The sequence below is a fragment of the Talpa occidentalis genome, unplaced genomic scaffold (assembly GCF_014898055.3).
Source record: "Talpa occidentalis isolate TD23 unplaced genomic scaffold, MPIMG_talOcc4v2.1 talOcc4.5, whole genome shotgun sequence".
Taxonomy (NCBI): domain Eukaryota; kingdom Metazoa; phylum Chordata; class Mammalia; order Eulipotyphla; family Talpidae; genus Talpa; species Talpa occidentalis.
In genome coordinates this window covers 127,021,786-127,044,870 of record NW_023604861.1, presented here as the reverse complement: position 1 = coordinate 127,044,870, position 23,085 = coordinate 127,021,786, and the positions used below count along the sequence as shown (strand labels likewise).

Sequence of the window (23,085 nt, the reverse complement as noted above, 5' to 3'; positions counted from 1 at the left end):
GAGTAGTTTGAGAGATAGTAGAATTCCACATGGTCAAATTCTCAGATGAGTGTAATCTACTAGTGTCTTTGGAGGCAGAGAAATGGGCAGCTAAGGAAATACGTGCTCCCTGAGATTAAGCCAAATCTTGTTTTTTTGGTTTTAGCAAACTCTGAAGACTTAATGTTTATTTTCTTCCCTAGTCATCATTTTCTTATTTACATTTTTGTTGAAAAGTTTAGAGTTGATACTTTTTGTTATTATAAATGTATTGTATAATTTCATTTTTTATATTAGTAAATTTTAAAATGTTAAACACTTTTTATCAAAATAAAAATGAATGGCTGTTTTACTTCTGTGATATTTGGTTAACCTCATTTATACGTCTGTGAATCTCCATAAGTTAAAAAAGAGTAGTAGTTTTATTAATTATAGTAATATATCACTTATCCAATTATTTATATTTTGTGTTTGGGTCTTTACAAAATATATTTTTGTTGTGGTGATTGTTTCAAGTCTGGCATGTCTGCCTTTGTTTTGCAGGTTGTTTGCCATAAATTATAATTTCTTTGTCTTTTCAATAATAGGTCCTTCCTTCCCAACCCCCCCAACAAGTGATTTAGTAATTTTTTTAATGATGACATTAATCTACAATGCAGCTTACCCATCCGTTTGTCGTTAATAGAAATCTGGAATTTAAAAGTCCGTCGTGTTTTAAACATGTAGAGTTTGAAGAACAGTAGTGGGATATCCAAATGGAAATAATCATGAAACTAAAATTGATATTAGTGACTTGTATGTGTATATAGAGATTATATGTAGTATATAACATATAAAATTTGTTCACATGTTGATTATATATGAAATATGTAATATATGAAATATGTAATATATAATATATAATCTATTTAGACTCTTGTTACTCAATTCTATAATAGCTACACAATAGGTGAGAGCTGATGCAAACTGTTTACTATGTTTAAGGTGGTTGAATGTTGGCCTGTGAGCAATGAGGATTTAGTGAAGGGTATTTTAAACAAGAGAGTGACATGATTAGACTTACATTTTTGATAGCCTACTCTGGTGGCTCAGGGATACCATCTGGTAAGCTATTTTAGTAGTCCAGCAAGAGACGATGAGAGGACTTTATGAGGAAGGACTTTAGAAATGCTTAGGAAATAAAAATGAATAATCTCGTTGTTTGCTTGTATGTGAGGTAGGAGCAAAGTGGCTAGAGTTATTCCAGTGTATCAGCTTAGAGAAAAAATATATGAGGAGATATTAAGTCCATTTTGAAAAATTGAGTTTGAAATGCCTGTGTGACAATCAAATGAAGATATCTGGTGAAGAGTTGGATTATGGCTTTGAGATCAGGAGATCCGAACTAGAAAGGAAGATTCAAGAGTATGGCAATGTTTTGTGAAATCATGTTCCACGATGATATGTTACCCCAGAATAATGTATGGTATTTCCCCCTACAGTATGGGGGGAAAGAGGATTTAAGACATTAGAACATTGAAGAATTCTAATTGGGAATTGGACCAGAAGTACTAATAATAAGATATGAAGAAAACCATATTAATTCTACTAGCCCCTTAGGTCATGGCTTAAACATCCCCATCTCAGAGACGCCTCAGTTGATTCCCAATTAAAATTAAGTCTCTTCTATTGTTTTTCTTTTTTTTTTAAAGATTTACTTATTTATTTATACAAGCACTGGGTACAGTCAGAAATGCGGGAGGGTGAGAGAATTCACCAGAGCCAGAGCAGGGAGCAGAACAGGCAGACTGACGAAGCACACTGCTGAGGGGAGCGGTGGGTGAGTCAGGAGAGGTCTGCGAGAGGCTGCAGGCAGCTTCACAGCCCAGTGCTCAACCGCTGTGCCACCAGGGAGGCCCTTGTTTTTCTCTTTGAACCTCGTTCTTTTCCTTTATAACTTTTTTTTTTTGGACAGGTCACATTAGAGCTCTTTTTTTTTTTTTTTTTTTTAAGATTTATTTATTTATTTATACAAGCACTGGGTACAGTCAGAAGCGCAGGAGGGTGAGAGAAGAGCCAGAGCGGGGAGCAGAGCAGGCAGGGTGACGAAGTATACTGCGAGGGGAGCAGCGGGCCGCAGTACACTGCTGAGGGGAGGAGTGGGCGGCAGGAGGGGTCTGCGCGCCATATGGGACCCTCCTCCGGTGGCCGGGGAGCAGCCGGGGATCGAACTGGCGCTGCAGAGGCTGCAGGCAGCTTCGCAACCCAGCGCTCAACCATTACGCCACCGGGGAGGCCCTCCTTTATAACTTATCACAATTCAGAATTTATTTACTATTTTGCATTTTGTTTATTTCGTCCACTCTGTGAGAGCAGGAACTTATGTTTTTCTGTCCACTAATTTGTTCAACTCCTAGCACAGTGCCTGGTGTATATGAGAGATGCTTGATGTATTGTTACGTGAAAGAAGGAAGTTTGTGCTCACAGAAACCAATGGATGACAGTATTTCCAGAAGGAAATAGTTTCAAATGCTGGTTCTAACAGTTCAGTAAAGTAGTAAGTAGTAGCAGTAGCAACAGTAGCAATAGCAGTATTAGTAGAAATAGTAGTAACAGCAGCACACATTGAGCACTCACATATAAAGGAATGAAAAAGTATCCATTTATCAATGAGTAAATACCAGATGAGTTATCTGCTAAACAAATATTATCTCACAGAGCTCTTTTTATTTTGATTCATTTATTTATGCATACATGAGCTGGGGTACAGGCCAGACGTGCAGGGGGTGAGAGGATTCACCAGAGACAGAGTAAGGTAGCAGAACAGGTGGATCTGCTGAAATACACTGCCGAGGGGAGCAGTGGGCGAGACAGGAAAGGTCTGCTGTGCCTCGTGGGTCACCTCCCTGACCGTGGATTGAACACATGCTGCAGTGGCTGTGGATAGCTTCATAGTGCAGACGCTTAACCCCTTGCGCCACCAGGGAGGCCCCTCACAGAGCTGTTTTTCTGAAAGAGAGATAATAACAATAGCCAACATTCTCTAGGAACTTTCAGTGCACTCTTTTTATGCACTGTTTTACTCAGTCCTCACAAAAATCTGAAGGTAGGTAGATATAGTTATTATCTTCTGTTACAGATGAAGATAGAAGTTTGAGATGATTGTGTATTTTTCCTAAGTACAGACAGATAGTGGTTAAGCCAGGACTAAAACTAGACATTTCTGACCCCAAAATCCATATTTTTCCATCACCATATTCTAATAGAGGCATCCAGCTGATTCTTCATCAAGGAAATATCTCGAAAATGAACTTTGGCCAGGAACGTTATTGCTGCTGTTTATTGTAAACCTATGGTAAATCAGTAAAATTTTATTTTTTAAAATATGCCTATTTGGTTACATGAAATAGTAAATTGATTGGAATCATAGATGTTATTTATATACCAAAAAATGGAATAGATATGACTATCTTTGGTATTGAGAAAGGGCTAGAGATAGAGTAAGTTTTAGACCTAGAGAAAAGGAATTTACTCAGATTATTAAGGAAAGCCACGTGAGAGATCTCATGAATCTCAACATTTATAATAATCTTTATAAAACATTGCTGTCAACATGTGGTGCTGTGATTGATAATTTTAGAGATAAGTTAAAGATTTTTTTCATTTAACAAGAATTTTTTCACCTTTTACAAGAGTAGATAGATTAAAAAAGAATGGAAAGGTATATTATTTGGTGATAATAAAATCCTAAAGATAGTGATGAAGATAACTATCTTTAATTACATATGAATGCCCAGTCAGAATTGTCAGTTTCAGTGGGGACTCAGGGAACAGTGGTTGATAGGGACAGATCAGAGGAGTCTTTGCTGCTGTCACGAACAGGCACAACATGTGAGGGAAAGCCTGACTGGTGTGCTAGGGAAATGACTGCTCTCTGGCATCTGAACCAAGGTGCTGACATAGACTAAACACTTGATCTTTGTCACCTGACTACAATAAACACAGGGTTAGGGGTATAGAATTCAAAGTTGGTAAGTACGATGCAAAATCCAAATCTAGTCCATTACTTTATTTAAAGATTCATTTTATTTATTTATGCATACAAGAGCAGGGGCGTAGTCCCTAAGGAAGGGTGGGAGTGAGAGGATCCACCAGAGACAGAGTGGGGAGCCGAACAGGCAGTTGACTAAAATCACTGCTGAGGGGAGCAAAGGGCGAGACAGTAGAGGTCTGCCGCACCATGTGGAGATCTCCCTGGCCGGGGAGTGAACTGCAGATAGCTTCATAGTGTTGAGACTTAACCCCCTACGCCACCAGTAATTTAAAATTAAATTAATTTTAATCATATATATATATTATTTTCCTATCAATATAAAGCCTCAAACCTTATGAATAAAAGTTGTTTTAAATTGTTTTAAGAGTAGAGTCTAAAATTTATAAATATAAAAAAAATTTCTCTGACTCCCAGTTACATACGCAGTTTTTACATTTATATATTTGATTTTTTCTTTTGGGGAAAAAAACCTCAGTGTCTATTTAATTAGTCTAACAGTATTTTCTTCCTTATCTCTATGATTTCATAAAGGGTGATTAATTTTATTTTACAGATATAGAAAAGAAAGTATAGAAACAATAAATAGCTGATGATTCCTGTGCTTTTGTATAGATGTGGATGCTTTTATGAAGACTGTAATTGTTTATTCACTCTGAGACAGCAGTGTTTGGATAGTTTCAAACATAAAAGAACTTCCTCTCCTGTGGTTGGAAAGTTCATCGGGGTGGATTTCTTATTGTTGTCTTTTCTTTTTTAGGTGTGAAGTTTTTCAACATGAGTGGCCTCGGGGACAGTTCATCCGACCCTGCTAACCCAGACTCACATAAGAGAAAAGGATCGCCATGTGACACACTGGCATCAAGGTAGGAACACTCTTTTCTCAGTCTATTTCTGGTACTGCTGCTTTATCAGTTCCATTGCCACTGTAGAGCTTTCGTTTCATTTACTCCAAGTTTGCTGGCAGTCTCTGTGTCTTGCATAACTCACCAAGTTCGCTTTCTTCCTCAGAGTCTTTAAGCATGCTGTTCCACAAGTCAGCCAGATTTCCCATAGTCAACACCTATGCATTCTCCCAAAGCCAGCTCTGTCATTGCTTCCTTAAAGGGACCCTTCTCTTCCTTCCATAACAGTTAGGTCAAATCTCCCAATTCGTTTACCTGCCTCAGACATTTCTTATAGCTGCAATCCATTATTTCAGGTTTTTACTAGTGTGTGTGGTTGTTTCATGAATCCCCTGGCTTCTCTATTACATTCTAAGCTGCTATTAGGTAAGGGCCTTGTCTGTTCTTGCTCACCATTTTATCCCTTGTTCTTGGTACAGTGTTTATTTTACATATAGTAAAGACACAGTAAATATTTGTCAAATGAATAAGTAAATCTTATGCATCTTTAAGTGCTGTATTAGAACATTATGGTATTAGTGGAGCTAAAAATATGTTGTTATAATATCAAGATTTCAAGGAAAGATTATTTGTAAAATTAAATATTTGTGTGTTAAAAGGAATATGATCGTCTTAAATAGGCTGGAAAAAAGCTAACATTACCATCAGAGACCCTTTCCCTGCAGCTGCTCTGTCTCTCACCGCCTCCTCCCATTCCCCTCAGTGTCTCAGTTCTGAGGACAGTGTCATCCTTGTGATTTCCTGTACACCTTGTAATACCTATGTAATAAGTAAATCTTACAGAAACTACTCAGTTATCACCTTTGAAAAAAAATCATCATCATAATAAAGATATATTGCTAAAAAATTCTAACAAATGCCAAATAGAGAAGGAACCTCATTCACATCAAAAGAGCAGAGTGGGGATTTTATTCCATTCATCTCCTAGGATCTAGAGCCAAGTTTCTCCCCCTCCACACTATTGACATTGCTGGTCAGGTCAGTCTTTGTTATGGGGAGCTATTCTGTATCTTGCAGGATGCTTATCAGTATCCCTGGCTTCTACATATTAGATCTACATATTAGATGCATTAGATGCATCTTTATATCAATTATGATAACCAAAATGTCATTCAGTTGTGATAACCAAAAGTGTTTCCAAACATTGTTCAGTGTCCCGTGGGGACATGGAATGCAGTTTGACCCCCACTGATAATCACTGAGTTGGCAAATAAAGCAATAGAAGACACTGTTTTTCATTGGAATACAGGATTCCAGTCATACATAGGGAAGGATTTTAACTGGAAAGTAATAGGGCACACGGTTAAAGAAAGAAATTTCTCTTAATCAGCTCAGATGACTGTTATAAAGAGATGGTAACCTGAATGCTGTCATCACCAGTAAGAGTGCAGTGTGAGGAGGGATGCTGATACAAAACATAGACTTGTATTTTCAAAGTTAATGTTTATATCTGTATATAAAACCAGTCCTACTTAAAGGAAAAGTTAAAAATAAATAAAAATTTTATCTTTTACATTTAATTTTCTTTAGATAAATGTTTTAAATTTATAAAAGAACAGACTAGGAAATTAGTTTACCCACAATATGTAATTGATAATATTTTGCTGTATTGTTAATATTTTATCATATTTATAGTCTTATTTAAGGAAAAGTAAAAATAATTTATCAGCAATTTCACCAATCTGTTTTAACAGTTTTATATAGATACATGTATGTGTCCATGAACAATATGGAATATTTGTTAAATTTACATAATTTTTATAGTATTGTGTGTAATTTCTAGAATGTACATTTTTACCATGGAACATGAGATATACATACAAAATTATTTATTCAGCCCTATTAACTTTTGATTAATATTATATTGCATGTGTTACATGATTAAGTGCATTTAAAAGATCCATTTTCCTGCAGCTCTGCATTCCCTATAAACCACCTTTTTATTACACATTTTTTCACAGCCAGCCCTGCAGTGAAAATTCTCATACACACCCCCTATTTTGTCTATAAGAGTCTTTAGATTTGTGCACTCTTTTAGTTTGACTTGGTAATTACTGCATTGCTCCTCAGATGACAAGCATTAAGAATTCCTCTTTTTTTTTAAATTTTTTTTAAATTTATACAAGAGCTGGGTTACAGGCCAGAGGCATGGGAGGGTGAGAGGATTCACCAGAGACAGAGTGGTTAGCAGAACAGGCAGACAGACCGAAAGCACTGCTGAGGGGAGCAGCAGGCGCGACGGGAGAGGTCTACTGCACTTTGTGGGAATCTTCCTGGCCACCAGGAATCGAACCCACTGCAGAGGCTGCAGACAGCTTCACAGCGCTGTGCTCAACCCGCTGCGCCACTGGGGAGGCCCAAGAATTCCTCTTTTCTCACTGCCTTGCCCACAGTATTCTCTCCTCACTTTAATTTTTGTCTAATATATATGGGGTTATAGTTTTAAGTACATTTTCTTTGTAACTATTTGTTGATCCTCAGTTTCATTTGTATGTCCATTGTGTTTTTTTCTTCTGTGAAGTTATGTCTTTTGCCCATGTTCTTCCTGCTGGATTGTTTGTCCTTTTCCATTTTTAGCTGTCAGCGTAAATTTTAATTTTCTAGTTACTAACCTTTTTTGCTTGTATTTGATGGGATATCTTCTTCCAGACTGTCTAAGTCTACTGATGATGTTTGTTGACATACCTTACAACCTTAATTTTCATGTATCAAACTTTTTGGGGTCTTCAGAATTTTTCCCTCTACTTCAAGGGTTTTAATTACTCTGGAATTTATTTTTGTATATGGCATAAAGTTTATGTATTAGGCATAAACCTAATTTTATGCCCTCCCGTTAGAAAGTCAGGAGTTATGACCTTATTCTTTCCCTGCTTTTGTGCTATTATCTTTATGGTAGACCAAGTTCCTGCAGAGATAGGGATCTGATTGTTAATTTTCTATGACAGTCACCTTAATATCTGATGGGGCCAGTCACTCTTCCTTGTTTTTGTTTTTGTTTTGTTTTTTCAAAATTAGTTTACTTGTTCTCGGCCTTCTTTTCCACACAAATTTTACCATAGCTTTTTAAGTTTCCCCTGAAAAAAAATTCTGCTGAGATCTGGATTGATTTCATTTACTTTTATAGATTAAAGTGGGGAGAATTGACATCTTTATGATACAGACTATTTATATCTAGAGTGATATTGATAACTGTAGTTCTCACTTAAATCTTCACTGTTCTTCAGTAATAGTTTATTGTTTTCGTCATGAATGTCTAGCCCATCTTTAGTTAGGCATATTCTAGGGTACCATTGAGGTGTGTGTGTGTTTCCTTGCTTTTAGGAATGATACTGTTTTGTTTGTCGTGTTTCTAATTAGCAGTTATTAATGTATAGGAATAATGAGTGATTTGGAGTATTGATCTCATTTTCATCCATTGTTCTTAAATTTCTTATTTGTTTTAGTGGCTTCTCTGTAGATTCTCTTTGTTTATTGTTTTTTCTTTTCTTGGATGTCTTAAAGATAATTACCTTTCCATGTTTACTTTGAAAATACCGTCCTCAGGCTTGTACATATGGGCTTGAGTTATAATAAAGTGGTATTTTTGATAAGGTAAACTTAAGAATTTGTCATTTTGGGGCCTCCCCAGTGGCGCAGCGGTTGAGCGCTGGGTTGCGAAGCTGCCTGCAGCCTCCACAGCACCTGTTCGATCCCCTGCTACTCCCCGGCGACCGGAGGAGGGTCCCACATGGCACGCAGACCTCTCCTGCCGCCCGCTGCTCCCCTCAGCAGTGTACTTCGGTCCTTCTGCCTGCTCTGCTCCCCGCTTTGGCTCTGGTGGATTCTCTCACCCTCCCGCGCTTCTGACTGTACCCAGTGCTTGTATAAATGAATAAATAAATCTTTTTTTAAAAAAAAAAAGGAGAATTTGTCATTTTGAAACTGAGTTTGTGCATTAATACCACCTTGTAATGTTTCTTTTGTTTTTGGTATTACATACACTGCCCTCCCCCAAACAGATTGTGAAATCACTAATCATAAAGAGAACATATTAGACCTTGGGATATTATCAGCACTGTTTCCAAGAGCCCTCCCAGGAGAGTTCCCTACTTGTTTGGTGGGGTGAGCTGTCTTGTATCCCCTTCTGTTACCTCTTCTCCATTCTTCAACTCTTCTAGGAGAATAAGGATTAAAACACCTATCTTAAAATGGCAGGTAGCTGTGCCTTTTGTGTGTTTAGAAAATCCAATTCAACTCAACAAGTGCTTTTAAAGCCTAATGCAGCCTGCCTCAAGTGTGTGGTATTATAAAGCTCTAAGTGCAGTGTGAGAGACATGTTTTCTATCTTCAAGGAGCTTGCAAATCAGGTCATGCCACTTTTTTTCTTTTTAAAGTCTTATTCTGTTCTCCCCCTTTCCCTGAAAATAATCATAAAGATAACATAATAATCATAATGATAACATACATTGAACCAATAGTATATGCCAGGAGCTCTGCCAAGTACTTTACGTGTATCATCTTTTTTATTCCTTACAAAAATCATAGGAAGAAAATAATGTCATTATACCTGTTTTGCAGATAAAGAAATAAAAGCTTTGAGGAGTTACATTGCTATTAAGTAACTTGTTAAGGGTTACCTTGCTAGTAAATGACAGGAAGGTTGAACTTGCACTTACAAGTAATATACTATGCTCTTTATCATGGCATGCAAGAATCCTTGTGATCTGGTCTGGACCTCATCTCTGTCCTTTTGTTTCTTATAACCTGTTGTTCAGCCATTCTGAACTATTTATAGGTTCTTTAACTTGACTTTTTATCATGCTCACTTTTTACCTTTGAAAAATCTGGAGGGTGGTAGTTGCTTTTTCTTCAGGAAACCACCTCATTCTCTAGGTTTTGGTGCCATCGCTGTACCTTTCTGAAGCATTATTGTGTTGCCACATCATGTTGTAATGATCTGTTTCCTTTTCTTTGTTTTCCCACTAATTGGGAGCTACATCTAATTTATTCCTGGGTCCCTAGGACATAGCACATACATCATTATCTGGCACATAGAGAAAGGTAGTAAGTTGAAGGAAAAAAGATACATGAGAAGTTAACTCATAGTAGCATTAACTAGCATGTATGCAATATAAATGGAAATAAAGCAGGTTCATGAGAAGAGAAATGTAGGTGGCCCAAAATAATAAAGAAAATATTCTTTTCTATGAAGATAGAATTTGTTTGGTCATCTCTGCCCTTCCTTCAGTTTTGGCTTTTTTTTTTTTTTTAACATATTTGCTCTCATTTTTTTGTCCTTGTTTATTGATTACTTCATTTTGTGGTGATTTTCCTGTTTCATTCTTAATTCATTTTTTAGATTCCCTAGTTCATTACTTTTAGCTTCTTTTTCCTGTTACCTCTCTGATTATCCTGCCCATTCTATTGGTTTTTCTTTTAATTTATGGTGGTTTCAAGCATTTCAGTTTTATATAAAATTGAATGTCATAAACAGATTTGGTCGTCCCACCAGATGAATCTAATTTATTTGAGTTGAAATTTAGACCCAAGGATTCAGATCACACTTTAGACTACACCTGCTAAGTCTAGTATCAACTAGTTTCTTTAAGGTAAAAATCAGTTGTTCTTAAAAACACTATCAGATTGCAGAGCTGGAGTTGTATAAACCCTTGTGTATGTCAAATGTATGTTACTCATTTTCCTCATGCCTGGTCTTCAGTGACTTATTGTAAAATTTGTCATTGTATCCTGCTGTGTATACTTGGTGTGGAAGTTGCAACTTAAAGTTTTACTAAGTAAAAAATTAAAAAGATAAAGACAGAAAGTGTGATCATTATAGTTTTAAAATTTGGATTTATGTTGGGGTGTGCCAGACAGTAGTCTTGTTTTATGTAGGTATGTGCATTTGCTTAGTTGAATTAGTCCTTTCTGCTTATCATGTTGTAATGTAAATGTGTGCTTTTATAGTCTTTTTCTGTTAAGAAAAGAAAATGGTACTTTAATTGTTGCCAGTTATGAGATTTTTGGCAATTGATCTTTCCCTCTTTCCATCAGCACTTTCATATTGCAGTTAAATGATTTTGATTGCTGCTTATAAAACAGGAGGATACTTGTGATGTGACCAGTCTTTCGTATATCAATTTTGTGATAGATAATTCACTGTCTTTGTATGTTTTGCAAAGCAAATTTGCCTAATAAACAAGCAAGGGTGAAGTCTGGAAAACAAAAATGAACATTATTCAAATGTATAGAATGAATGTAAAGTGCTATTTGTACTATTTTTTTCTTGTTATTTGAAGATAAACTGAGTTTGATTTTATTTATTAATTTGTGAGTACTAATAGGTAGCTGTTTTTTGTTTTTTAGAACAAAGTCATATACATGAGACATTCTTCTTTATACCTTTTTAATTATGATTTGTAATTTTTTATTTTACTTTTTGAATCATTACATTTTTCTTTTTGATGAAGAACAACTATTTTTCTAATCATTTTAAGAATTAAGGCCTTTGTTATCATAACTCAATTGAACTCTAGTATAGTCTGCCCGGCTTAACTTATGGCAAAGTCATTTGAGTATTAAGATTTTCTATTTCAAAGTGCTATTGTTTAGAAATAAAATAATTCTAAATTTGACTAATATAAATAGTACCTGGTTCCTTGTAACATATACTGTTCACTGATTATTTGGAATATTCAGTGTGTATGTAACTTTGAGGAAATTAATGTGATAGCAGTCATTTTCTATGTTTTAGCAGTATTGTTTTCTGTACTTTTATAGTACCTACCTGCTTTTTATATATGAATTTCAAATTGTTTTCTAAATCTGGCTTATATTCTGAATAAAAATAAGGAGCCCTTTAAAGTGTAAACATGAAATACTTGTTCAAAGAAGGAAAAATGGTGGTAGAAATGTATACTAACTGGATTTATTTTGTATAACAGCACTGAAAAGAGGCGCAGGGAGCAAGAAAACAAATATTTAGAAGAGCTAGCTGAGTTATTGTCTGCCAACATCAGTGACATTGACAGCTTGAGTGTAAAACCAGACAAATGCAAGATTTTGAAGAAAACAGTAGATCAGATACAGCTAATGAAGAGAATGGAACAAGGTAAAAAACCAAACCAAATGGTTAAGACATTGGCAATAATGGTTTTATTATTTTTAGAAAATTGCCTTGGACTTTGTAATTTTATTCAGAAAACATTTTTGTTTTGTTTCATTTTAGAAAGTGAAGCTGAGAGCCTTCTTATTACAATAAAGTGGCTATTAAGTTAACTTGAAAGCTGATTGCCTTGGGAAATTATGGTAGCTAGTATCATAGGGGGTTGAGTCAGGAATCATAACTTCAACTTGTGTGTAGATAGAGGATTCCCTGAGGAATGTTTCCATGGAAAAGCTGGAACATAGGGGAGTATCAGATGAATGATGAGATTGAGAAGAAGAGTTTAGGGATGAGTTAAACTACACAGAAATACTAAAACATAAAATATAAGAAGTGTAGCTTGGAATACACACCTTGAATCATTTGAGAACTATGTTTATGTGGCGATATAATTGTAACATTAAAGAGAGGGTGCTCTGAAAATTGTTGTAACTACTTTGGGAGGATGGAAGGACAGAAATGTGAGTGTAGGCAGTTGATGCATATAAGTTAAATTATTGGCTTTCATGATAGCATGCCAATAGATTGTGTCCAGAATGGACATAATCAGGTTAAAACAAATACACATGCTATTGAGAAATATGAAATATATTATTAGGATACAGGCGAAGGTAGTATAACAAGGGACCCAATGTACAGTGGCTTTAACAAGATAGTCTAGGCATGTATCAGAGGACCATCTTTCTTGCTATAACATTCCTACGGTACGGCCATTATCCACATGGTCAAGTGTGATTGCCCTGTCCATGTCTCAGCCAACAAGAAGGGGAAAAAAGCAAATAGGAAGTCATGCTTCTTTCCTCTTAAGGGCAAGACCCAGAAATTCTCTTCACATCCTATTAGCCAAAATCTAGTTGCATAGCAGCTAAAATTTTACATGTTTTGCTTTTCACACATAGTTATTTAATCTACTTAGACCTGATGGTTTATTTGGAGAAGCGGGGAGGAACTTGTTTAAAAAAGAAAAACTGTCTTAATGTTATAAACACACAAAATGATGGTGGAAGTATATTTTATAATTAAATGAGACATTCCTTTCATAATAATAAAAAGATAAATAACCCAATTAAAGCATAGACAAAGCCCTAGAATAGACATTACTCCAAAGAAGACTTATAGTCAGTAGCACATAAAAAGATGTTCAGTATTTTAACCACCAGAAAAATGCAAATCAAAACCACAATGGTACCTCTTTATGCCCACTCAGAAGGCTATAATTAAAACAGACAAATAATAATAAGTGTTGATAAGTATGTAAGAATTTGGAACCTTCATATACCACTGGTAGGAATGTAAATTGTACAGCTACTTTGGAAAACAGCCAAGTAGTTTTTCAAAAGGTTAAGCATAGAGATAGCATATGACCACTGCTGCATATCTGCTCAAGAGGAAAGGAAAACATATGTCCATACAAAAACTTTTATACAAATATGCCTAACATCATGATTCATAAGTGGCTGAATAAATAGCCAAAAGTAGAAACAATCCATATGTCTATGTACAGATCAGTGTATAAATAAAATAAGGTATAGCTATACAAAGAAATATTATTCAGCAATGAAAAAGTATCAATAAATGTTTCAACATGGATGAACCGTGGAAACATGCTAAGCAAGAGTCACAAAGATTCATGTGTATGATTCTATTTATCTAAAATATCTAGAACAGGTAAATCCATACAGACAGAAAGTAGATTGTTAATTACCTAGCCTCCCAAGAACTCCAGCATCTGCTTTCCTGGGATTCCCAGAAAATCCTGGGACCTCTGTGGACCAGGCCAGGGGACTCCACAGGACAAAAAGTGCCTGTGCCTGAGTGCCTCAGTAGCCTTGGAACAAGCAGACACTCAGCAGGTTTTTTTTTTTTTTTTTTTGGTTTGTTTGTTTTAAAGATTTATTTGTTTATTTATACAAGCACTGGCTACAGTCAGAAACGCAGGAGGGTGAGAGAATTCACCAGAGCCAGAGCAGGGAGCAGAACAGGCAGAAGGACTGAAGTACACTGCTAAGGGGAACAGTGGGCGTGGCAGGAGAGGTCTGCGCACCATATGGGACCCTCGCCAGATGGCTGGGGATCCAACTGGCGCTGCAGAGGCTGTGGACAGCTTCGCAGCCCAACGTTCAATGGCTGCGTCACCAGGGAGGCCCTCAGCAGTTTAGGATTGAATTACTCAACACAATGTAAGATCCCCCTCCCCCCGAAAAGAGTCCCTCACCTCTCATAGCCCCTTTCACTGGTCTTGGCTATTGGTCTTCAAATCAATTTGGTGCCACTGCCTGTAAAATGCCTCTGGCTATGAGGAAAACTCACAGTTGAGGCCATTTACAACAGATATGTGTACTTAGAATGGAGGTCCCCGAGATTGGGTAAATATATGCGGTGGTCAGTGGCAATTGTGGCACCCAATGATTAGGGCCACTGGCTCCTGAATCTAGGGTAGTACAGTTGCTGTGTCAGTTGACACCTCATGTGACTTAGAAGATTTGGTGCCCTTTTTGATGAAATGGAATTTATACCTAACCTGTGGGGTTATTAATAAAATGAAAGGCTAAAGCATGAATCTCTCTCTCACACACACACACACACACAGACACACACACACACACTTAGAAATGGTTGTATTCACCTCAAAATACCTGTTGCTTCTGAAAAGGGACAGAAGAGGAATGGTGGCAGAACTATAATACCATATTTGGTTTTTTTTTGTGAACTAAGTTAGTTTGACAGACTGGAAACTTTAAGGTTGATGTTGCTGTAAGATGATGGATAGATTTTCAACATCACTGCACAAAAGAATTCCAGATCACTTAGCATTTACAGTTTTATCAATCACATCATCATGACATGAATGTGAAAGGTTAGTTCATTCAGGTTCATAAAAATCATATCTTCATTCTCCGTTCAGTGGCAGTTGATCAGGTCAGAAAAGGAAATGGAGACACTGGAGTAATTCTTTTCTGTTTATCCATTTCTTAAAAACCTTTTTTGTTTTTTTTGCTTTTTAACAAGTTATAATTTATACCTTTTTTTTCATTGTTGGGATGCTGGACTTCATAGGTCAAATCCTCCTGCTGCCATTTATTAGTTATGTGATTTGGGGCTCATTATTTAACTTTCGTGACCCTCAATTTTATCATCCATAAGATGAGTAAAATTGAAATTAAATGTAAAAGTGCCTAGATAATAAGTGTTTTCTGAATCCGAAGTCAGGTGAATCTTTGTAGGAATGAGCTCTTTTTGGATGTGTCACTTTTTGTTTTTTTATTACAGAGAAATCAACAACTGATGATGAAGTACAAAAATCAGACATCTCCTCGAGTAGTCAAGGAGTGATAGAAAAGGAATCCTTGGGACCTCTTCTTTTGGAGGTAACTATTCTCATCTACTCAGGAAGTGTGATCAAGAGCTATATTCTAGCCAATTTGGTTTTTTCTTTTTCTTTTATATCTTACAGCCAATTAATAAATTATAAAACAAACTAAAGTTTTAAAGAACTTTTAATAATTATTTTATTATTGAAACTATTTTGACACATGTTACTATTTCAGAATTAAATGTAAGTAATGAACATAAGAAGTTTTCATCAAAGCATTCTAAATAGTAAGGTGAAAACTGAAGCCTACTGTATGACTTTGCCATTTATTTCTGGGATGGCTGGGAAAATAAAACATTAGAATTTTTTAGCTAGTTATTGATTACTATCTGTGTCCCTACTGTAGAATTTTACTTTTGAGTGAGGGATGTCCCACTTTTTTTGAAGTAGATATTTTCCTGAAATTTTTCTGAGGATTTTTTAAATTGTTTATATATATTCTGTAAGAGAACTGACTATTTTAACAACCTTACTATTTTATCAGCCCTCTTTTTAAAGTGAAAAACTTTTAAACTTGACTTTCTTTGTATTACTGTATAATTTTTACTCAGTTTTCCCATCTAACATTCACTCTCTCTTTTCTCATCACAGAAGTTTTGTCCAAGCCCCATCATCTAAATGCCCTCTCTCCTACATGAATGTTCAAAAATATGTATATATTTGTACATGTATGTACATACATACATACTCATTCCCCACAGTATATGCCTTTCTGTCTCTAGGCCTAATGTTTTGTGTTTGTGTGTGTTACTTATATGTGTGTATAGTATATACATATATGTATATATTCATATATGTATGTGTGTATATAAAATACATTCTATTCGCAGCTTTCCTCTCAGAGTGTAAATTCTTTATTTCTCCTCCATATTGAGCAAGCACTTTGCTAGAGTATTGGTTTTGGTGATTTTTATTAGGGGAACAGATATTTTGTAGAATTGTAAAATAAAGATATTTCCTGTTGAAGCTGGATAGAAATTGCACTCTTAGCCACATGTCTTCTTTCAGTTCATCAAATATTTATTAAATGTATTTTTTGCATTTTTGGTCATTTGAAACACTGAAGAAGTATAAGGTATAGAAGTTCTTGAGATTTCTAGGGATTTTGTAGGAAAACAGTTATCACTTTGCTCCTCATTTCATCATTACATCCTCATTACATTCTTCAGAAAGCACACAGATCAATAAGAACAAGTAGATTATCCACAAACTGAATATAGCAACTACTGGAGACAGAGAATATCATCTAGACTACAGTCTAGAGCTGAATGAAGTGTTCAGTAAGGCAGCCAGTAGCCACATTTGACTATTCAAAGTTAAATAAAATTTAAAAATCAGTGATGCAGTCTCATAAGTCACATTTAAAATGCTCAGCACCCACACATGATTAATGACTACTATATCAGACAACACAGACATAGAACATTGACATTGCAGAAAGTTCTGTTTGACAGCCTTTGTCTAGAGGGACTTGCTAAGATGGGAGATTTACACATCTACAGAAGTAACCAAACGTCTACCATAAGATAAATTCTCACCATATACCTACCATACAGTTTTCTCCTCTTCCTTTTTAAATTCTCACCATACAGTTTTCTCCAGTCCCTTCTTAAACAAAAAATACAGGTAAGCAATTAGTTGAGAATGAGGATATTAGAGGTAACTTCCTAACATTTAGAGAGATGGTATTCGAGTTTATTTATTGAACAAATACTTGTTGGTGGCACGTAGTAAGTAGTCATCAATTCAGCTATTGTTTTAAATTCCTCGTTCTCCATTGCTCTCTGCAGCCTAAATTCTCTGCCCCCAACTCCAAGCTTTACATTATCTGATTCTAACACTCATATTTTCCACTGCTCCCCAGGAAAATTTTGTTTTAGTCACTGAAGTCTCCCTGGCATGTCCATTTGGCCTTCTTACCTGGCTCCTTGCCTACCATTCCCTACATTGATGTGTGGCTCTTGGCACACAGTGGATGGAGTTCCCACCATCCACTCTCTCCCTTAAATCTCTTCCCCTGCCTTTCTTAATAAAACCAGCTCCTCTACGGCTACTCCTTAGCCTCTTTCTCAGATTTCTCTTTCTTTATTTGCTCTTAAATGTTAGCACCCCCCAGGATTCAGAACTTGGTTCCCCTCCCCCTTTTTTCTCTTCTGTGCACATCTTAGGCAGTTTTATCTGTAACTGTGACTGTGCAGTGTATTCATGTGTGTTGAAAATATCATATAGAGGGTCTCTGATTTTAAGAAGCAGGCGTGAATTCTAACTAAAGTCAGCAAATATGAATTTACTGGAATGCCATTTGGATATTACAGAAACCGTGCTTGGAAATAAGATGGCATCAAGGCATCTTAAGGAGGCTAAAGCATGCACTGTATGGTCTCTTAGAAAGAACTATCTGGGCAGTGCCCTGCTGCTAGAATGAACATGGCCAGTCTTCTTGTAATTCTCATCAAGGCTCACGTTTAGGGAAAGAGTCTCACTATGGCCTGATTAAGAATGCCACAAAGCTTTATTTAATATAGAAGAAGGAGCCCCCCAAAGGCAATCACAGTATTCTTTGGGAGGGGAAAAGATGATTGTAGTTAAAAACAAATAAAGAAACAGATGATACAACATGTACCTGTAAATTGCAAGTCTAAATCTCTGTTAGAGCTTCCATTTCGGAACCTTTTGCCTATCTCCCTCTGAATGTTCCTCAGTCATAACAAATACACCATTCTAAAATTGAATTTACAATCCATCCCTTTGCCTCCTGTTTAAAAAAAGTAAAAAAAAAACATAACATTAGATTTCCACACCTCCCTGCCCCCCCATCCTTACTCAGAGACAGGCACTTACCTTCCTAAAGAATCACAAACACTAGTCTCCACAGCTGCTAGAGTTCACAACAGTGTGTTTCCTCTGCCTATCACATTCTTTTTTGTCACTTCCAATGCCTTAATTCAGGGTCTTATTTTAGCTAGAGTATCACAATGCATTGCAACTGGTCTGCTTCCAGTCTGCATGCCACACCCACTGCCAGAAGGATCTTTGTAAAAGCAGATCATGTCACTCTCCTGCTTAAAAATGTTGCTTTCAAAATAATCCCCATTGCCTTTAGGAAATAGTCCTATTGTTTTGTTTTTCCTTGAAGCTTTTTCGAAAAAAGTCTACTGTTAAATGTAATACAAATAAGACAGATGTATACAAGGGTTGTTTTTTTTTTTTAAATCCTCTGAACAGTTTCGAATTTCCTTTCCACCCTTTGCCTACCTTGAATTACTGATTTGTGTCCTTCAAATCTTGACTCAGGTGTAGTGTGCCCTCTTCCCAGAAAACCTTACTGATAACAAATATCCATTCTTCCATTTGTGTTAGTTTGTCTAATATACCTTGTTATAACTATATACTTGTCTACTTTGGAAGCTATAAAATTGTTGAGAATTGTGTGATTTATTCCTAGAACTTTGTCCAGTGGCTAACACTTAGGTGGCACTCAGTGTAGCTTGTATAGTCATTTAAAACCAGGGCTGTGAGAAGCCTTGGTTAGTGTGAATTACCTGCTCTGAGACCTAAGGTGGTTCTCTTCAAAGGGTGATATCCTGTGTAGAGAGAAACCCGTCTGACTGATTATGTTGCTTTTAATGAATAGGCATTTGTTATCATCTCCTTGTGCAGCTGGGTGTGAAACCAGCTGTCAAGACTTGAAGAAACAGGAAGATTCCCTCCTAGGAGCAATTTAAATTGGAAGTTAAATTTATGCACAACATATGAGGGAAACTTGTAGAATCAGAACAAGTATTAGTAGATTAGTCAGACATACCTTTAGAAATCAGAGTTGCTATCATATTCATAGTAATAGTCTCCAAAAAAATTCCCTGAAGTGTTACCAATCTCTTGGGAGTGAGATTTTGTACATCTACTATTGTCTGCATTTTCATACTTTAAATTTTTTATAAGTGTATATTTCATGTATAACTTTAAAATATATATATGGGCATTTCCAGCAAAAAGACAAATGATCTACATATCAGGAGTAGGTTCAGCAGGATATCTCTGTGGCCAAGCCTTTGCTGACCTATTTTCCCAGCCAGCCTTTTTGGAGGAAGCTCAAAAGAAATATGATGCCCCAGACTTCACAGAGGAAAGATGAGTCCACATAACTAGGCCAAGCAGAGACCTGATGAAAGTTCTACATTCCCTATAAGACTGACCAGTCGCCTGGTTGAATATTCAAAAGCCAGTTACTAGAATAACTTCCCAGGCTGGCAGTGAGCTCAGGTGCAGTCAATGGGAGGAGAACTTGGAGAAGCCCCAGTAAGTCTGTGGAAACAGGAGACTGCAGCAGTTCCAGGTCCACTGCACTGAATAGGGGAGTAGGGAGGAAATCTTTGAATTTCTCAAATGCCTTAGAAATTACCCCAGGTAATTCAGGTGAATCCCTGGGCTTGTGGGTGCTAAGGGTCTGCACACCAGCTCTAGGCCTACCACTGGCCAGTCTTCAGATTGGACAGAGATGTTCTCAGGAGTGGGTCCATCTCTCCCAATGTGCTGCAGACAAGTAACTTCTAGAGATACACAGATTCAGAAAGTGAAGAAAGCAAGGAGAGATTGGCTGTGACTTTGGAGGTAGATAGGACCACTAGGGAGGCAGAGGGTATGGCTCCAAGAAGGATTCCTTGAAAACCAGATGAAAAAAAGGAGGTGGGAGTGCTGAAGAAGCTAGCAAGGTGGTGTGGCCCTTGGAAATAGTTGACCATGAACAGCCAGGTTGTAGTTGCCTATCTTTCATGTCAACCTGTTTTTGGTTCTGAACCTTACTTATACCCAAATTGTTGTTTATTAAACTCTTTTGAGAGACCAAAAGAAAAAATAAGTTAAATTGTATTTACACTGGTAAATATTTTAATAGCTAGAAATATTTTTAAAAAATTAGATCTACTTTACAAATTGATAGGTATGTTTTAGTTTTCCCTGTTTTCATATAAGTCACATGGCAAGTGTATAAAGATACACTGATCTCCTGCTTTGAAATTTATGGCTAAATTAACTTTAAAAAGAAAACTAGTTAGATATGAGAGTTTACTTCCCTATGCTCACTTCAGCCTAACCAGTTTAGCACAGGGTTTATTTAGTGTTGAAGTTTTTAGATTATTAATCACATCCCGCTCCCCTTTGCATGTACTGAGAAGCAGGAGAGGTCTGCTCGCCATGTGGGACCCTCCTCCGGTGGCCGGGGAGCAGCCGGGAATTGAACTAGCGCTGCAGAGGCTGCGGGCAGCTTCGCAACCCAGCGCTCAACCGCTGTGCCACTGGGGAGGCCTCTTATATTTGTTCTTATTTAAAAAAAGATTAGCAGTATTTTTAATGAGAGCATTGTGGTTGTGCTTCATTATTTTTTAAAATCTTCATTGAGTGTTTTGTGATGCAGTGATTTGAAGATGTAGCACAAAGTTTAGTTTATTTTAATATTTGGTTTAAATAAGCATCTTAACTGAAAAGGACACTTCACAAAATGCAAATGGAAAGATGTATCATTAGATGAGTTTACTAAGTCATAATTCTCATTTTAAAACTATGTGGTTGTTCTCATTACGGTTCCATCTTCCTTGATCTCAAACAGTGATTCTTAGAGACTAATGAAAAAAATATATTTTCACCTTTCTCATATGGGTTTAAAACCTGCTAAAACTCTGATAGAGGATTTTTTGAGCAGGTAAAATGTTCTATTTCTGAATATTTAAACTGAGAAGGTAATTTTTACAGTGATTTATATCATTTTCAGCAACAAAACTGTAACTACAATAGCATTTCAAAACATCCATTTTCGAATGCTGTTTCTATAGCATGTGTCTTTTAAAAAGTTTACTTTTCATTCATTATTAAGATTTCATCTTTACCCTCAAAATTGTGTTTACCTTTTGGAAAATTTCTGCTGGGAATGACATCATCATTCCCATTTGTCATCGTAGAAAACGTTGGCAAATTTCACATACTTGTCTTTTTTCAAATAAAAATAATCTATCAGCATTGTTAAATGGCTCCGTTTAGTGTTTTGCCACAGACAACCAGCAAACCTGTGTGTGATGCAAAGAATTTTTAGGGTCATTTTGTATCTTGTAACAAAATTTTGTAAAATTTTAAAAAAGCCTTTTTACTGCTGTTAACATTTTGTAACAGGTTAACTGCAGTGTGTTGCAGTGAATGTCATGTTCTCTCCTCTGCCTAGAATGTTCTTCCCTCAGGCCTCCTCCCCTCTTCGATTATGCTTTTTATAACTAAGGTTAGGATCTCTAACCCACCTTGATCCTGAATTAAATGTCCTTCTTTGTGAGCGAAGAATATTCTGTGTATGTCTCTGGTACTGCATTTATCATTGGTGTTTTGTCATTGTTGTTTGTTTTATGTCTATGTCTCTTCCCCATTGTACTGCAAGTTCCTTGACGGCAGCAACCATATCTTAACCTACACAATTTGAACTTTTTACCTGCTCAAAAAATCCTCCATCAGAGTTTTAGCAGGTTTTGATTAAAAGAATGGGCCAGTCACTTGTATCTGCTGCCATGAAACTTCTAAGGTAGACGGCTGACATATGCATTCATGCCTACCTGAGTAAACAGAGATTTAAAAACCCTGTCCCATCCACAGTGAAGATGCAGTATTAATTGTATTCAGTATCCCTCTCCCCTTTCACTAACTTGACATTATTTCTGATCTCCTTTAAAATGGAAAAATAATGTTTATTTTTCTTTTACTTTTTAGCCTCCTAACCTCAGAATCCTTTTTCTTTTCGTTTTTGGCTTTGCAGGCTTTGGATGGATTTTTCTTTGTTGTGAACTGTGAAGGGAGAATTGTATTTGTGTCAGAAAATGTGACCAGCTACTTGGGTTACAATCAAGAGGAATTAATGAATACCAGTGTCTACAGCATACTGCATGTAGGGGATCATGCAGAATTTGTGAAAAACTTGCTACCAAAATCACTAGGTATAAAGAAAATCATTCTTTAAAAGAACACTATGTAGCTTGTTTTTAGATAATATAATAACATTATTATATGTCTTATGCATAACATTCTTTTAATATGTGTTAATATGTAATATAGTTAAACATTTTAAAATGTAGTTTAAGCTTCAGGTGTGATTATGAAAGGGAAATGTCATCAAATAGCTGATGGAGAATTATTTTCTTTCTCTAGATTGTGCCATGGACAAGTGACAGTAGTGGGAGGCAGAGTAGTTAGTTGCTTAGCACAAGAAGCTTTTGCTTGAAATTCTCTTTGTTTTCAATTGTTATCAATTCCACAAAAGAGACAGATGTATATCCTACACACCACTCTGACCAAAGGGGAAAAAAGGGAAGAAGGGTAGAAGGATGGAAAGGCAGGAGGGATGATGGAAGGGAGGAATATCCTGTCATATTACACACGTATTAAAATTAATAATTTGGGATATAAGGGGTCTCAATTCAGGAGTTCCAAATATGGTTGGCCAGGTTGTTGACGGCCAAAGAAACTTAGCTGAGAGGATCAAAGGGGTCTGACACCAGCCTCTATTTCCTTCCCTTGATCATCTACCTGCTCTGCCTACTTGTGCTCCAAAATTGGGGTGAGGGCCTTGGCTAGAAATCCTATGTAACTAAACCAGAGATGCAGGTAAAGTATTATCCATAGC

At 36.5% G+C, this 23,085-nt stretch overlaps 1 protein-coding gene across 4 annotated transcripts in view; it reads left to right on the top strand.

Moving 5' to 3' along the window:
- Positions 1-23,085, top strand: part of NCOA1 (nuclear receptor coactivator 1) — a 221,075-nt gene that overhangs the window by 125,888 nt on the left and 72,102 nt on the right. For all 4 annotated transcript variants that reach the window (XM_054701299.1, XM_054701298.1, XM_054701301.1 and 1 more), the window contains exons 4-7: positions 4,770-4,875; positions 11,838-12,004; positions 15,329-15,426; positions 22,222-22,399. In XM_054701299.1, the coding sequence (XP_054557274.1) occupies positions 4,787-4,875; positions 11,838-12,004; positions 15,329-15,426; positions 22,222-22,399 (532 nt within the window). In that variant the 5' untranslated portion in view covers positions 4,770-4,786. The remainder of the gene's footprint in view (positions 1-4,769; positions 4,876-11,837; positions 12,005-15,328; positions 15,427-22,221; positions 22,400-23,085) is intronic.